The following is an 18,454-nucleotide window of genomic DNA, read 5'->3' as shown; positions in this document are numbered from 1 at the left end:
TGCAGTGCACATAGACTGGAGATTCCTTGAGGTATCCGGACTCCTAGGGAAGGAGGGTGTATGGGGGTGTATTTTTTCTTTAGAGCATGCCTACTATGGCACAGCCCCACATACAGTGGTATATTGTGAAATAACATTATTATTATTATTATTATTATTATTATTATTATTATTATTATTTCTTCCATATTACCTTTGTAATACCTAGAAAACTCAATTTTGTTTAAAATGTATTGAGAACTCTAGGAAGAGAGGGAAATGGCAATCTACAGACACAGCAAATGGCCTGAAGTACTAATACATTTCTGACCTTATACAGCAAGTTCTCCTTAATCTGATCACTGGTTAATTTAATCCTGTTTCCTTTAATTGGACCCCTTGGAACCAAATAATTTGTATTGTGTTTTAGTCTGGTATTTCTGATCATTGTCTTTGTTAATTTGATCAGGATTGATTGAGCCAGTCATTGAAAATAAATAATATAATTAATCAAATGCAGCATTAGAAAAGCAAGCCCTCAGTGAGTCTGTTAGCTTTTACCTCCTGTTTTTCTTTCCCAGTATATGAAGCTTGGACTACTTTTAGAAAAAGAAGATGAAGCTTTTTATAGCATCCACAGCTCAGTATTAGAAGGGGAAAGAGATACAGCTACATCTATATACCTATGCTTATTTCATTGTGAATAGAATAGAATAGAATAGAATAGAATAGAATAGAATAGAATAGAATAGAATAGAATAGAAGTAGTTCAGTGGGAAGTGACCTACAGTTATCATTCATTCCAGCTTCGTATCTCCTCTCAAAGCATCTCAATGTCACAAATTCTGTGACCCTTTCTGAGACAGGCATATTTGGTGGAAGATTAATGGCTCAACTTTTTTGCTAACTCAGTGATTTTAAGAAACTTAACGTGTGATCTGTGTTTGAATTTGGCACAGAATCATTACTACACGTAAAAAAGATAAAGCTCTGTGCTTTATTCTAATAACATCTGGATAGTCTGGTACAGTCAGTGCTTGTCTGAAGTGAACAGTAATTCCAAAAACTGTGCTATGGGTGGAAAGAAGATTTTGGATTCACAACAAAGATTATTTTGATTTCTACCTGTTGTGTGGGAAGCATATCTCTTGGGGTTTTTTTCAGAGTAGGTCTGTGGTCCCATTTTGCTTCTTCTCTCACTGATCAATAGCTGTGACCAAAGTTGGCCATTTTGATCTGTGCCATTAGATATTTATAGATTTGTGCTCTATTTGAAGCTTTATTGCAACAAACCAAGGCTCCGTTTGTATTCTGGAGGCAATGGTTGTACAAGAACAGCTAGAACTCCCCTTGCTCTTCTGAAAGCCACAGCAAGTTCAGCAGGGGATATGCTGTCTCTTAAGGGGTATTACCTGCAATGTCCCCAGGCTGCCCTTCCTGGCAGTTCATCGGGGGGAATACAAGGGCTCTGCACCTTGTATTGCCTTGTCTGCCCTGCACCCATCCTAGCAGGAATAGCAGCTTCTGATGGACCATGACCTGCAACAGTGGAGGAGGAGAATTAGGAAGATCAGATAACGACTTGCTGTTGTAGGTGAGGTATCCCTACCAAAGGTCATTTAATTTTAGCTTGTCCTTCCCTTCATGGCTTACAGAACGAACCTGTGTTATTCAGTGCTCACAATAACCTCTCTCTCTCTCTCTCTCTCATCCCCTCTCCCCCTCTCTCCCTCTCTCCCTCTCCCTGTTACCTTGACATTTCTTGAGTGGGAGATTATTTTTAGAGGTGGTCTAGTTTGTGTTAACTTCACGGGAGCAAAGAGAGTGTGAGGTTTTATGCTTTGTAACATGAATTTTCTTTAAAAGATATATAACGGGACTTTCAGAAACAGAAAAGTCTTTGGCCCAACTCTCATCCTTGCTGGATTTCCTCTTTTTAATTAGTCCAATAGCTCAAACTGGATTCCTAGAAGAATTTAATCTTAGAAGAATAAAAAGTAAAGTAATGTAAATCAATGAAGGAAATATAAGTAGAGCTTAATCTTGATGGTACCCACTTATCCTTGGATGCCAAAGGACTGTTTAGCATCACAAGTTGCCGTGAACAGAGTAATACTAAAGGATCATCCCATCCACACTCAAAATGAGAATGAGGTGTCTGGAAAAAAATGTGCAGCAATGCAGCACAATTCTGACAGGTGTACCAGTAACACTAGACCGAGATGTACCATTATCAGTTTTGCTTTAAATCATGTGGCTGTGGACAGCGAAGTATGTCTAATAGCCATTTGGTAGATTTATATCTTGGGATGCGATGTGTTTGCCATAAATCTTTTAGTAGGATGGTGGTTGAGGCACCTGAGGCAGTCGTGCTAGTCCACAAATCCATTCTGCTGAAAGAAAACAGGAGAACTGGGCAGCTTCCTACTGGTAGCATGGAGATACGGAAACAAAACAAGCAGGAATGCTTTGATGTAAAACCTACAGAGCAGAAAAATTGTAGAAAACAGTGACTGTGTTTCCAGCAAAACCATATATTAGCACTCTGTTGTAAATCAAATTAAATGACTTCCTCGCTGCCTGATCCTGCACTGAACTTCTTGTGTTATTAAAGCTCAGAATCTGAATGGAGACAGGGCTGTATCTTGAGACCTCATTCCCAAAAAGCATCTGCCAGTCACGTCTGGTCAGAACAGCTTTGGGAATGTTTACCTTCTTTTAGGAACCAACTGGGAGATTGATGGGTTCGAGCTGGTTTTGCACAAACTTGGTTGAATCTTAAAAGGCATTTTCGTCTGTCTGCATAGAGGAAAAGGTTTTAATAGCAGAGGAGAAAAGGTTGTAATAAGAATCACTGAGATGCATGATTTTGGGTTAAGAGGGAATGCAGTATATTATTTTAGTATTTTTCACTGCGTAATACACACAAACAAAAATTTTAACAACACCAGAGCAACTACAGGAATACCCAGATTTTAGATGTTATCTTGGATGTAGAAAAAGGGATGGATTATTTAAGTGTATAGTCTCTGAGAGAAATAGCACTCTAATGCTGTTTTTCACATCTTAATTTTAGTGACTGCATAAACTGCCCTCATAAGATGCTCTTAATTGAACATTTCAATAGAATTTGAATAGTCTAATATATCTGGGATTCCTCCTCCACTTCTTAAAATATGATGTGAAATTTATTAGTCTTAATGTACATATCCCACAGCTAATTGTTTTATCTTGTAAATCAGTTTCTCATCTTTTTTACAGCTTTTACTTTCAGATATAAAAAATAAATAAATTCTTGATTAAAAACTCTTTTTTAGCAGTAGAAAAAGAGGGAGGGGGTCAGGTTTATAAGTGCAAAAAGATTTTTAGTTCTTTTTTAATTATTTACAAATGCTGAATTAAAGGACATCAGAGTTTAAATTATGCATTAAATTAGCATGTTACTGATGGAAGACACTCAGAGAAAGTTGACATTTTTTAATTGCTGTGATCCAAGTTCAGCCACAATTTAATAGCTCAATTGGTGTTGATGAACTTAAGGCAGTGATAAATCTGGACCTATAGGCTTATTTTTCTTTTGCTGTGAAAGGTAAGCATGCTGTTTCTACAGTACTGTCTGTCCTTTTGTTTGAGAGTTGACTGAGTATACTTTGATCCTTTTTTTAGAAAAAGAATTCTCTGTTCTCCCTTAAAGAAAGCTTCCCGAGACGTGGATCAGATTATGGAAACTAAAGTGAGCACACAAAAGTGCTTGTTAGAAAGTGAAATATATGTGCAAACTAAATGTGCCCTTGATGATAGCCTTATTGATCAAGCCAAGTTAATAAATCACTAATATCACGCAGCACTGTTCAACACTCACAGGCTTATATTGGTTTTTCTTTTTTTTCCCTCTCTTTTTATGTGCCTGCTGTGTAGGCAGAGAACATGCACTTTCCTGCCACGGACTGTGTACTACAATTGAGATACTGAGTTCAGAGGGCTTGAATGTAAAATATCAGCATACAATACAACAAAAAGGAACTTTTATAGCTGTAACTTAATACTGGGATTGGAGCCTTTTATTTCCTAAGTATTCCTCTCTTTCTAATGCTTCAGGCCCTCATCCAGAATGAAATTTGGGGTCCTGTTTGGATAATTAAAAGAATTCCTTAGGAAATTTGACATGAAATTGCCATGTGGAGTGACTTCTGAACCTAGCAATGGCCAGCATTTGCATTCAAGATAAATGTTTAGTTTTCAAGAAGTCTCCCTTTATTAGGTTGTTCTTCAGTAGCTTTACCAATACATGAGGGCAACATCCTTTGTGCACCTTTGGGATTCTGGTCTGGCAAGCACTTACTCCATTATTGCCCATATTTCCTTAAGCCCTCTGACAAAAAGCACTTATGATGAGCTGTATTTATCTGCCCATGCCATGGGATGGCTGCAGGATCTCTGAGAGCCCTCTCGCGTTGTGCAGTGCATGTTCTCTGTAGCTGCCGCGTTGTTCCTGATGCCGCGCGTTTTCTCCTCCGTCGTGAGATGGTTTTGCATTCGTAGCTTTGCTCTGATTTGGGGTTGATCTGCATGCAGACCGTGTTAGCAGAGGAGGTTCTGCTCAGGCTAAAGTGGGGCTTCTGTGCTCGAACCCAGTGTCGTGCGCTGATGTCCCTGGTGTCCTGGAGCAGCAAGTGTCGCAGCCGGGACCTTGGTTCGATACCTCAGCTCCGTTCCCTGATGTTCTCGCTGAGAAACGAAGGCAGCTGGGTGAGTACCTGAGCCTCTGCCGGTGAAATTTGCCAAGACAGAATACAAAGTAGCATTTATGAAGCACTTGTCATTTCATGGTCCTGCATTCATTCCTATCTAATGACTGGAGCACTGGTGTGAAAGCGGTGGTTGTACTGGGCAGTCAGCCATCAGATAGAGATATCACCTGTGGGCAACTCACAACCCTTTTCTATCCCATCTTCTCTCTTCTTTTTCATAATCTCATTCCTTCTCTTTCCTTTGCAAACCTGCAGCTAATGTGGGTTAGCCTTAGAAGAGGTTAATGAGACAGAAGCAGCTGACCCTTTCCCAGTATGGAGTTATCTTCCATTGCATTGTCAAAGCTTGGGAATTTGGGCTGACTTATTTATGAGGGTAGCCAAAGCTCAGTCCAGGAAAGTTGGGGTTGATTTTGGTGGTGGGAAGAGGCTGGACATGGTCATATAAGTGCCTTCTTATCGGCTCACAAATGGAATGGTGAGAAGCTCTGCTCTGCATGGAGCCAGGATCAGGGCTGGGTAAAGGTATTGATGCTGTGGTGGTCTGGAACTCCTGCTAATGGGGGGAATGCACCTCACTCAAGAGAGAAGAAGCAATATATTTCATTAGTTCAATAAGTTCAGTGGAATTTAGGTTAAATAAGTTTGATGATGAGGTTCACCTTATTAATTACTGCATGGAAGAAGTGCACAAATGCAAACTGAGTTAGAATCAAGTAAGAATGTTTTACACAGAGACTGGAAATGCAAAATGCTAAGAAAGACTCTCCCAGTGAGTCATGCGGTACAGAGTGGTGGAACTTAGGTGCAGGCAGGTCCAGTCTGAGTCTCAGACAAAGGTCTTTATCCAGTGAAAGAAATACAAAGAGTGAGGAAGAGGCTTCTATTGAGTCACAAGGCTCAAAGTGGACCCGCTTGCTTTCTAAACTCCTTATAGAGCCTTGGTGCAGTTAGGTCCAATCATCTTAGTTTCAAACTTGGACAAGGGGTTATATCTAATGGAAGTATCTATATTAAGTTAATAATAATTAATATTGAGTAGCTACATGAATTAGTAATGTTTCATTAGCATTAATTTAGGTTCCTGACAGATTTGCCATTGGTTAAAGGTATTGCTGTCTCAAGGAGCCTTCTTGAGAGTTGTACCAGATCAAGTAAAGATCACTGCCATGCAACAAGGCTGCCTGGCCAGAGGAGCTCAAGAAAGCTCACTTAGACTGTCATATTTATGGAATGAAGTGGTTGGATTATAGTCAAATTGCATGTGATGGAAAAGGTATGCATGAATCTCCTTGTACCCACAAATTTCTTTGCTCCTTGATTAATGAGTGTAATAAAAGCCACCAGCTATTCATGTGTTAATCGCATGATCAGTGTTCCAAGCTCATGTGCATTGATGCTCACTGTGTCACTGTTTCCTTCATGGTTTTTCAGAGAACAAGTTGAAACTAGAAAAGTTCTTGGCCTGGACACGGATCAGACCTTGACTTCCTTTGCAGCCTGTACCAAACTACCGCAGTTTGGTTAAGGGGTGGAGTGCATCCATCACAGGGGTGTGGGCCCACTGCACTCATAGGTTTCTCCAAGCCTGTGTCATAGACCTCGAGGTGGGGGGTGTTTTTAAATCCTCTGCAAAGCAAGAACAGGTGCAGACTTTACACCCACTGCTGAGCCATGTGTCTCTGAAGGCTGCCATAGTGCTCCAGCACTCGCCCTGACTGGTGGATCCTCACTGGATGGTGTTTAAGGAGTTCAAATATTGAATTATTCCGTCTGCTCAAGAGGGAACTTAGACTTCTTTTGTCTTTTATGCAGGATAGTAATATTTTTCCTATGAGTTAACTGTGTTACTCTCTTTCTTGTGGCTCCCACATTAGTTTTGGAAAGAAAAAAACAATGTTGTGTCATTGCAGAATTGCCTGGTGATGGGAAGTGTGAGGTAGATGAGTTTTTCTCTCCACCCATGAGCAAGTCCTTGAATGAGGTTTTACTGCAGGACTGTTCTTTCTGTTCCTCTTGCACGCTGGCCTGTCAATATCTCTTAGGTTTTTAATATGTTACAGTACATACGTCTCTTAAAACAACAGTTTAATTTCTGCAGCCCAGCCACCACACATCCAGTGCTAAGGAGATATTGCTGTCATCACTGCATCTTTAAAAGCTCTGCTTCCACCCTTAAGAGCTACTTTGGCTATGGACTAAACTCAGAAATACACTTGGGTCCTGTCCAGCACTGTGTAGGAATTTACTCCAGATGAAGATTTATCCCTGAATGGTTCAGGTTTTACATGCATACCTACAAATAATACCCGTTTCATGCAATATTTAACAGCGTGAACTACAAATTTGACCATAAACTCTTTGGTGCAGAGACCACTAAACTTTTAGCACATCAGACGCATGCAGACTCTAAACCCAACCAGGGCCACCAGACACTACCACTTAGAGGCATAGAGAACAGCTTTAAAAGGAATTCCCTCATTAAACTGAAGTTGCTTTTACCCATGACAGGCCATAAAACCTGAATCTGTGCATGCATGCATCTTAACCTTTTTATTTTCAATGGGAAGAGAAAATAGACTGGGTTGCATATTGGATACATTATCTTGGTATTAAGCTGCCATTCCCAATCTCTTTTGGAAATTGGAACAGAGATTCACTACTTCTCATCCATCACTTTAAATGAAGCCCTCAGTAAAACAATTTTTATTGCTGTGAATCACAAATAGTATCCCTCTTGCCAGATTAGTTCTTTTTTGCTCATGAAACTGTTAGGTCTTGGCACTCTGAGCCACAGCAGGATATATATCAGTGGTTCCACAAGCTCTGGGAAAGTTGCTCAAATATGTTCATAAGGACCTTCCAGGAGATGTTTGGTGATGCTTGTTGAGCCTGGAGAGGACTGAATTGGAACTTTTTTTGTTGGATTTTTGTGGTTTTCGTGTTGGGTTTTTTAAGTCCACTAACATATTCTTTGATGCTGTTAGTAGTACAATAGGTTTTATGTTTCCATTGATGTAAAAAAGGTCTTACTAAAAGTTTAGATCTTATTTCATTACAAATTTGTAAGGCTTGGGACTTAAAGTCAGACTTAGTTGTAGCTATGCCTCCTCAACTCCTAAGAGCAGCCATATACAGCCATGATGCTCTATAGACCAAATTACTAATTCCCAATCTTTAGCACCAGCTGATAGCTGTGAACTCATGAACTTTCTTGTGGATATTCTGAAAAGCCCCATGAATTTGAAGGGTTTAATGTTTTAATATAATAAGGTTCAGTGGACCAGCTGTACAACAATTACTGTTGCCTATGGGCCATGGTTTATGACTGCTTGTACTACAAAAAAAATTGACAGTCTGGCAACTTGTCTGTGTTTGTCTCATGTAATTCCAGAATTGTTCTGTCTTGCTCTCTTCTGCCCCTACATCTGTATTGTGGTTAATTTCCTTAAAACTGGGAGCTGGGAGACTGCTCCCTTCTGGAGTGCAAAGTGGCAGGTGGTGAAATGCAGACTTTAGCTGAACATTTTTATTGGTTGTTAATGGTGGCTTTAAATCAAAGAGGGAAAAACATCCTGAGATTTGATTTTGGGGTACTCTATCCATGACAAAGAGCACAAATTGAACATGTTATGGGTGCTAGAAAGATGCTGATGATTCCTTAAGTAGTCTTTGTAGTCTGCCAGGAATTTCTGGAAGTTAACTAGCCAATGCTGCTGTTGACTAGCCAGAGTAACAGAACTTTTAGAAACCTCTTTGGTCTTTTCATGTAAATAGACTTTTGGCAGAGATGTATACCCAGTAGATTTTGTAATGCATTTCCTTTTTTCATGTGTTCCATGTTTAATTCAAACAAGCATCTGACATGAAAGCTAAAGATAAAAGTGTAACATAGTACAATTAGTTTCTGTGAAGTCTGTGGATCACTAATGGAACACAGATCTTCCCCCTGCACAACCAGCATAATACAGGCCATTTTTTGGTCATTTGTGTTGTACATTAAAAACATCAAATAGAGCACTGTCACGGGCCTGAGCAAATGGACAGAAAGTTCCTTTGTTTGATAACACTGAAAATAATTTCACTTTCCAGAGACGCAAATGGGTAATTGCTGCAATCAGATCAGAGACATATAACACTTGTAATGTAACCCTTCATGTATTAAGAAAAATAAAGCAGAAATTAGATCAAAGACCAGAAGTATGTATAGGTTTTAAAAAGAAATTCAGTAAACTCTTTCTCTGTTTCCACCGCCATTACTGTCTGTGTTTCATGGACGTGTGTTGTGATTCCATACCAGCTGATCTCTGGCACTTTCTGATCAAACAAACACAAATTTGGGAGTACACTTTGAAAGCAACCTACTGGATTTGTGTGTTTAAATCCACCAAACCTCTAAGAAGCAGGGTTCATGAGAATGTTTAGTGAAACTAAAACTGGTATTTAGTGAAAGTGAAGGAGAAGCATTTATTGACAGCAAACCCGATAACCTTCTTCATTTTTTATAATGCTCAAAATATGGAATTTAGATCTAGATTTGGCTGCAGACTACCACTTTCACATGTGTCTGGTATGGTGCTCTAGTTTTTTTTGGAAAACAAGTTCCAGAATAAGCACCTGGATTTTTGTAGGATTTAGGAGAGCTGTATCACATACTCCCTTCTTCACTCATTCTGAACAAAGCATACAGGTTCTTTTAAAATTATAGCATGTGTGTCCTTGTGAATTATTTAAGGTAGAGGAATTTATACTTCTTTTTCTGATTTTAGATCAACACTGCTTTAAAGCAGCTTGGGAATGTAACAAAATAAAACAAGATGCTGCCTGTCTTGACAATGCCCCACAATAATGATCAGTGTGTATTTCAAACCCACTGGTAAGACTCAGTTCATCCAACAAAGAAATGCAACTCACAGATGCCACATGTCACATGGAGCACACGGAGCATGATTTATCATGAATCCTCCTTTTGTTTCCTAAATATGCCCATTTCTCTATATTTCATTTACATTTTTTAAAGCTTTACTTTAGAATAAATATTGTTTTTTTCTGGGAGAAGTATTTTAGATGATATATAGGCAGAGAATGCTGGTGAGTCTTTTAGTTAGTTAGTTAGTTAGTTAGTTAGTTACTTAGTTTTCTACTGAAGAGCTCTTTGGCTGCTGTTACACAGTTTAGCTAGATCCAAAGGGATACTGGTAACATGAGCTGGTAAACCACCTGCAGTGTTACATCCTCCTGTGTCAAAGACCTTGTACAATGTAAAAGCTACAGATATTCATATTAATCGTTTTCTCAGGACAATTTATAAATAGAAAGCATCTCAAAACTGAGACTTATTTCTTCCCCTCCTGCCCTTTCTTCACCATGAATAGAGCAGAGTTCTTAAAGCTCTTGACTGTCTGCATGTCCTCTCTTTATGTCTTTTCTGACTAATTTTTATTTCAATTGCAAAAGTTACAGAGGTAGTTGAAAAGGTGGGGACAGAAGTAAATGTGAATCTAAAACCAGAATATCATTGCCCTTGGTGCAAATAAAATAGAAAAAAAAAAATCTGGAGAAATTACATTTTAAAACTCCAAAAATACAACTCCCAAACTATCGAAAATAATAAATTGATGAGTTTTGAAAAATAACAGTAATAGGAGAAAAGATACTAAGAATCACATTTCTCTGTGAACATCTGTGTTGAACTAAATACAACATTTTAGTGGGGGGAAGTATCCCCGCTGTGGCTTCTGGGAGCAAAGGAGAGCAGCACAGCAAAACCTGTGTCCTCTATTGAGGACAACTGACTCCAGGAGCCCACTGAGGATAAAGCTCAGGTAGAAAAGGGAGCAGGTGTCAGGAGTTGTCAGACTCTTGGGTGAAGGGGGAACATTGGAGCAGGGCAGGTGCTAGTGGGGATGTTAGCAGGGGTGCTGGTGGGGAAGAAAGGTGGGCAGGAGGAAGCACGTGCCTCTGGTAGATTTAAAGACAGGAGGAATGACTGATGGCTCAGGGAAGGTGTGCATGAATTTGAAGAGGGCATAAATGGGTTTGCTAATGACTTCCTTTCATGGGCTGATTGAGGTACTGGTGATGGGTGAACAGGCTGCTGGTGTTGACAGAGATTTCATTGGTACAGTGTAATCCAGGGCATTTATGGAGCTGCTGTACCCCCATCTCTGAGCTAAATTACTTCCCAGATGTGAGGCAAACAAGCAATCGCTCAGACTGGTCTCCTGTTCTTTATGGCTTTATTCTTCAGTACTCATTCAGCAATAGGCAGCTGGTTCCGTTTGCTTGGTTTAGAGGTTCTGACACCAGTAAAAACAAAACAAAAAACTTTTAATCTTCCAGCAATGAAATACACAGCAGACTTAAATAAATGAGACCTGTTGGAGCACCCTTGTTTTCTACAAGCCTTTTCTCAGCAAAGGCATGATTGTTTGGGAAGATACCCTAAAATTGCAGCAGGGGTCTGGTGTAGCATTTAAATCCATGTGATGGTTTCCTCATCAAGAGATCTCTTTCAGATCATGTCTGCTTTGATGATTATTCAGCCCAAATCCTTCCCCTACTTTACAGTTATTTTAACCTCTCTGAAGACCTGCCAACATACCCATTTTAGCAGCCAGTGATGTTATGCTGCTTTTTTTTATTGGCATTCAATTTCAGGGGTTGACAGACAGTAAATAGGAAGACTTTGCTTTACTGTTCTACAGTAATTTGTCTTACAGTTGTAAATAAACCTCTCTTTTTCTGCCTCTTGCTAAAAAAATTCACTATTTTTGGAAGAAATTGAGCAAACAGAAGATTGTTCCATTTTATGTAACTGCCACTGAGTAGATATTACCATATCTGGGTTGTTGTTTGTTGGGTTGGTTTTTTGTTTTTTTATGGCAAATGAAGTGACTTGTTTCTGAAAACACTAGTTTGTTGTGGATTTTTTTCAAGGTGTATGTATTAAATTTCCAGAAGCATTTTTTTCAAATATATTGTATTTCCATATAGACCTCTCATGCAAGCCTGGAGGATAATCATAGAATCACAGTACTGTTAGGGTTGGAAGGCACCTCTGAAGATCATGTAGTCCAACCCCCAAATGAATGGTATTTAAAGATCTTAGGATATCCTCTTGGACTGTAACAAACAAGCAAGCTACTAGCTATAAGGAGCCATAATTCATCCCAACAGTCAAAACATTTTTATTCTGTATTTTTCTTTCTCTCTGGTAGACACCTTGCATTTCCAAGACTGAAAATCAGCCTCAAGGACTTGCAACAAGCGTCAGGTGGGGACAGACACCCATCAATCAGTCCACGCCCTGGGACACTGATGAGCCTCCATCTAAACAGATGAGGGAGAATGAAAACCCAGGTATGTCTCTAATCTTATTTGTAATTCTACCAGGGAAAATCGTTCAAAGCAAATTCAATGCACTTTCTCCATTTACCTCTGTAAATTAGACTTCATTGTGAGCCCTTTCTTTATTCTTTAGCAGGGGTTTTCCCTCATTGTAAAGACCCCTCAAGTTTCTTCTATGTCGGGGCTGATACAAATGTATTAAGATGCTGCAAGTTCATTAGAGTGGGGGTTTTTTTATCTTTCTCTGCCTTCACTAGAGGGAAAGGCACTCTGTAATACTTTAAGATTTCTTTTATGTCCAGAACTACCTGAAATGATTTCCAGCTTCCAGACACATATCATACATTGTGCTACTATGCCAGACGCCTAATTACAATGTCTTTGTAGTGGCTGGAGCACCATTATTATACACACAGAGTGTTTGTCAGGGAGCCGTGAAAGCACAGCAGGGAAAGAGGTTAATTTTCTTGGAAGTGTGCGCTTAAGCTGCATAAAGTGCAAAATACATAAAACCGCAAACATGCCGCACGTCACCTGACGAGTATTTTAACAATTGTGCTCACATCGCTGCAGCAATTTTATGCACTTACTGCTTGGGAACGGCTCCAGATCCCGAACTGCTCTTCTAGGTACTGTGGAGTGGGGTGTGTCAGTGCCCTCCACGGCCGTGTGGGAGGGGAAGGATGAGGGTGTTGATGTCTGCTCTCCCCTATGCCAAGCCCACCGCCATTGCCGGCCTTCCTTCATGCCACAGGTGCAGCGCCCTGGGTCACCACGGTGGCGGCGGGCAGCCAGCCCGCGCTCATCACACACTCCTACGGGATGACACAGCCGCCCACCTTCAGCCCAGCCGCCAACGTCCAGGCCCCTGTCATCGGCGTCACACCCTCCCTCCCGCCGCACGTCACCCCCCAGCTCCCGTTGATGCCAGGCCACTACCAGCTCCAGCCGCAGCCCTCCCAGCCCCTCAGCAGCATGGTGGTCAACCTGCAGAGCCAGCCCTTGTACACCAACAGCCAGCCCCTCAGCATGTCCTCCATGAGCGGCGTGGGCCCGGTGGCCCACCCAGGCCCCGCGGCGGTGGGCAACGGCCACCTGGCCTGCCCCATGCTGCCGCCGCCGCCGCCGGCCCTGCCCTCGGCCGCCCTGCCCAGCGGCGCGCCCGCCACCAACGGGCAGGCGGCTGCCCCGCTGCCCCCCAACGCGGCCGCGGTGGGAGGCCCGGACAACACCAACGGGGTGCAGATGCTGCGGACGATCGGCGTGGGGAAGTACGAGTTCACGGACCCCTGGCACCCCAAAGGTAAGGCGGGCCGGCTCGGTCCCCTCGGGCGCGGAGGGGGGGCGGGCGGCGGCCGACCCTCGGCGTCCCCGCCGCTCTCGGTGGACCCGCCAGCTACGGCGGCTGCCTACGTGCTCTCCTAAAATGCAGAGCTTTTGTGAAATACGGATGACAAAAAGCAGCGTGTGAGCAGGAGGTACGACAAGCTGTGGGCGAAAAGTAGTGAAATGCAGCTTTCAGGCCCATCGGATAAACCGGTGTTCCCAAGGTAAAGCAGCCGTCATCCCGTATCTCTCCCTGTGAAATACGCCCCATGTTCCCATCAGACCACTGTTCTCCTGGCTGCAGTTGTGCATCTACCACAACAACAACCACAAAAATGCCCACCTTCCTCAGCACTTGTCTTCTCCCCACTCTGGTAGGAGCTCAGGCCAAACACAAGTCAAAGCAACTGAATAACCCAACAAACAAGAGTGCAGCTAAACAACCTAACATGTTCAGTGTTAAGGGGAAAACTTCATTGCGAGCTTTGTTGGGCTCAAATGCTGCAAAACACATGACTCGATAGTCATGAGCATTCTGAGAGGTTGACCTTTCCTGTGGAGTACTTTGTAAATGAGCCCCTCTACCAGGTCACAGAGAAGTGTTATTTCCGAGTGTCTTACCCCAGACACTTCAAAACTAACAACACTCTGTGTGCTGAGTTTCTAATTGCATTTGCAGAGTTTTCCCTTCCTCCCTTACAAATCACGACTGGGCCACATGTACAGGTAAAGCAAAATGGAGCTTACAAAAATATTAATGCAGACCTATCAGCAAAATCAATTAAATTGATTTTGTGAAAAACCAGCACCTTCATTAAGTCTGTGATATTTTATGTATGCATTTGTATTCAGACACAATCCATGTGTAAATTATTTATTTGCCACAAGCTATTAAGTTTTGTTGTGTAGCTCTGTATGAAAGACAAGGAATCTCTATTAAAAATGATTAGTCCAATAACTCTTCCTGCTCTTTACATAAATTGTACTTTGGTATGTGTAAGCCCTTACCAAAGTTTCCTTGAACATGAGCTCAGATACAATCTCAGCAGTACTTTTATAATACTAGATATTTGGATTGTTATTAAGTTTTTAACTCCACACCCCAAATATGATGAGGGCTCTTGCTGGATGATGAGCTGCTGAATTTTTCTTGGAACTCTCCCTAGATGGGCTTTAAATGATACCAACCCAGTTGGGTAGCCAAAAATTAACCAATTTTAAGAGTATTGTTAATTCTTTCCCTTTAAAAAAGAAGAATGCCCAAAGTCAACAAAAGCAATTTGTCAGATCACGTTTATAAGTTACAAACCATTGATTTTGTAGAAGGAGAAGGGGGGAGAGATTTATACTCTAATCCTGGTAGAGTGAGTTCTGCTGGATGTCTCTCTCCTCCATAGGAGCTATTTGTCTTCTAAGAGACATCATCTCCACTTTCCATAGCCACCTATCCCAATTTGCTGCACTGGGTACTCAGATGCATGATCAAATTAACGCAATTTAAATGATTACTTGGTGTCACTGGAGACATGTGTAAATATACAATACAAGGGAAAACACATAAGCTTAAACCACTTTCACGGCAGTAATTTGATCACATATCTGAGCCCTAGTGACACTAACCTAGTGAGACAAATGGGCACGTCAGTGACTGCACACTTGAGGTTAGGAATACTCCTAAATGCCTTGCAAACTTAGGGCTAGCAGTGTGAGCTGTTATTTACTCTTCCTCCATCAATTAACCTTCAGCAGATCTCTGGCTAGCAGATGAAGTAAACTTCAAATCAAAGCCTAAGTAAAAAGTTCGTAAAATATTTAATCAGTCTTTAATATTTGATTTACAAATTCTTAGTCAGCCTTCTTGCTTAACCTACTGTAAACCCTGGTCTAGCCTAATAGTCCGAGCACCCCAGAGACCAGTCAGCCCAAGAGATGTTCATTAAGGTACAGAGCAGAGTTCCTCACTGGAGGATGCCAGGCATGCCAGACCTAGATCTGCTCCTGTATTTGGAAACTCCTGTACCTAGGAGAAGGATCATAAGGAGAATATTAAAACAACCAATATTTCTAATCCATGGCAACTGCTGATACATTAGCTGTATTGTACCTCATAAACTGCAGGCTAGACAACTGTTTTTCCAGGGATTAGGGAGCTTCTCTGTGACCACCAGCTATTGAGTTATTCCCACAGTGGTTTAAAGCAAACACACAAAACAGAATGAAGCGTGCATATACAAATGTCTCATAAGCAGGACCTATTTTATAGAGATAAAGTAATCCCTTCTCTGTTTCCAATCTAAAAAGCCCTTACATCTAAAGCTGTAATTCTTCATGGCACACCTCAAGTCAGAGAAGTTATATGTTGGATTTGCTTGTTTTGAGTGAGAGAGAAACAATCAGAAAAGGGGAGACAACTGCATGCTGAACAGGACCTTAAAATCTCACTAGAATAAGATTCTTAGTATAAACTCCGTGAGTTTCAATGTGGCTTGATTTTTTAATTACTTTATGTTTTAGTTTCTGCCCTCAGGGATTTCAGTCTCAAAAGCCTGCCTGATTTCAGAGTGTTACATGATACATACCTTTCTCTCCAAAAATGACTGGAAACTAGGAGACAATACTAAGCTGTTGAAATATACAAGTTCAAACTAGTTCCCTACAAGTTTCATTTAAATATTCTCTCTCTTTCCTGGGGAACCTTGGCCAGTATTACTATAAGGGCCACTGCTAATGGCCTTGAGATCTATCTCATTATCCTGTGGAACTCTCAATTATTATTTCACTTGACAGTCCAGTCTTGTCCAGGTTTGAATAATTGCCCAACTATCCCTTGAGTGAAAGAACAGTTCTTGATGGTTAATATGATATGGCTTCTTATATTTTTAGATTTTCTTAGGGAGCTGATTTGAAACATGATTTATTTCCCATAATTATCTTTGCTTTGTCTGTGTATGTGTTTGGGCCATTTTACACTGTGTTCATGCAGAACTAGGTTTTTTACTCAGATGTTTCTAATTACACATAAACAAGTTGCCAAAAATTAAAGGCACTGCAAGTGTGCCATCTTCTTTGCAATAGGTCAAGAGATCTCACATGACTGAAAGAGTCACATCCATGGCTCTTTTATTTTGATAAAAGAACCATGATACACAACAGATATGTCATTCTCCAGTGTTGCAGCTAATTTTTACCTGATTCCGTTGAAACGATTTTCATAAAAATTGTGCATGCATTAGAGAATCTCCTTGGTCAGGATGGGTTATACTCTTTAAATACAAGTTAACTTTAGCCATATTATCTGTTTACTTAGTGAAGTTGTTTTTACTTAGTGAAGTTGTTACAAGAGACAAAAATAAAGTTTCAAAGGAATTACTGGTTTTAGCAGTGTATGAAGAACTGTAGAAATGCATGAAATGCATGGGGTCTTTTACTGTATACAATGAACATGAGTTTTGGGAGGTATCTGCTTTGGCCTGTAGTTTCCCTTTGATAGGATATATGACAAGTACTCCTAGCTGACTTCAAAAGCCATAAACCCTTAACACAGACATGTGACCAAATATTGTAGGACAGAACCAGCCCTGGTTTTTGATCCATGTCCTAAATCTTGCTCTATGAACTAAAGTGAGAGAACAATTAATAAAGCAGAATATTCAGAAACATAAAGATGTTAATTGTAAATTTAAATCCACTGAAGTTCTCATAGCCAAATTTTTACATGACTTCTTCAGAAAATACAGAGTTGCAAAGAATATTCAAACATATTTCAGGATCTTCAGGCTACATTATGTGGCCAGCACAAATTGTCACTTGTACAATGTGCCTGCAGGGAAGAGAGAAAATCATGCCTTCAATTTCTGACACAAGGTACCAGTGTCCCATGCCATGGCAGTGTGACACAGACCAATGTCTTTGTGCCTGACAATCCAGCTGAGCCAAACAGAGAGGAATTAATCACTCTGATGAAGGCCTGGAAGAGATTTGTTTTCCTTGCAGAAACTAAGTAACTGAGATTTAGTCCTTGACTGTTTCCTGGAGCAGTATGCTTCCTGATACTCAAAACTTGTAAATCCAAAACTTGGATTTACAGTTCTTGAATACCATGTGTCCTTGGTGGATACCTCTGACATATGTAGAACATAAACATTCCAGCTTGGACTCTGAGATCTGTTACACGTTTGCAAATACACTCCCTTCATAAATCTGATACACTTTGAAGCATAGTTTATAATACAAAAATGAGGAAAATACGGTACTTTATTGCAGTACTTACTCCTGCAGTGTAAAATTGACCGTGGACGTCACGGGGTTTAATTTGGGGATGTTCACGGAAAATACTGATGTTCGTTTCCATAGTATTTGTGTTCTATAATTCTTTGGTTTGCAGTCCTTAACTAGTGGGAAAAGAAAGCAGATGCTAATTAGTCTTCAGAGTGTAATGACTGTAGAAACATAACGATACCAGAAATAAAATCTGAATGTTAGTCCTTGTAGCACTAATTTCTTAACACTTCATTTTTAAGCATCAGCAAATAGCATGAACTAAACAATAACAAAACTACAAACGAATACTGTTGCATCATCACTTATTGATTGCACCTTTCACACTTGACTTTATTGCATTGGAATTCTCATTAGGCCTCAGACAATATTTACTTTCCTTAATCATGAATAGTAACAAGGCAGAGTACATTTTGTCAATAACTATCAACTTTTTCTTCAGAAAAGGCTGAATTATCAAAGGGATTTCAGCTTGACCTGCATTTCTGTGAGTGCACCTAGTTCCAGACATGAATGCTGGGAGGTGGAGAGTGTTTAAATTCTTCATGTAACCTAACTTTTGTAATTCTAGTAACTTTAGTTAAAGGATATTGTGTGATAAAGACTCTAGAAAGCTTATTTTCAGTTCTGTGCCTTACACTGGAATACATGGCCTATGTAACCTTAAGAAAATCTCCCTTTTGTCTAGAAAGGTAGATAAATGGATTATTAAAATTATAGACATAAATTGATGCATGAAATTGTATGGTGCATCTGTGTACAGGCATATC

At 40.5% G+C, this 18,454-nt stretch overlaps 1 protein-coding gene across 1 annotated transcript in view; it reads left to right on the top strand.

Moving 5' to 3' along the window:
* The window catches only part of KLHL29 (kelch like family member 29), a 239,488-nt gene that overhangs the window by 90,260 nt on the left and 130,774 nt on the right, over nucleotides 1-18,454 (top strand). Inside the window, exons 2-3 of the mRNA XM_062488440.1 lie at nucleotides 11,951-12,092; nucleotides 12,835-13,383. Coding sequence (XP_062344424.1) covers nucleotides 11,951-12,092; nucleotides 12,835-13,383 — 691 coding nt within the window. The remainder of the gene's footprint in view (nucleotides 1-11,950; nucleotides 12,093-12,834; nucleotides 13,384-18,454) is intronic.

The sequence above is a fragment of the Cinclus cinclus genome, chromosome 3 (assembly GCF_963662255.1).
Source record: "Cinclus cinclus chromosome 3, bCinCin1.1, whole genome shotgun sequence".
Lineage (NCBI taxonomy): Eukaryota > Metazoa > Chordata > Aves > Passeriformes > Cinclidae > Cinclus > Cinclus cinclus.
This window is presented reverse-complemented; position numbering and strand designations above follow the sequence as displayed.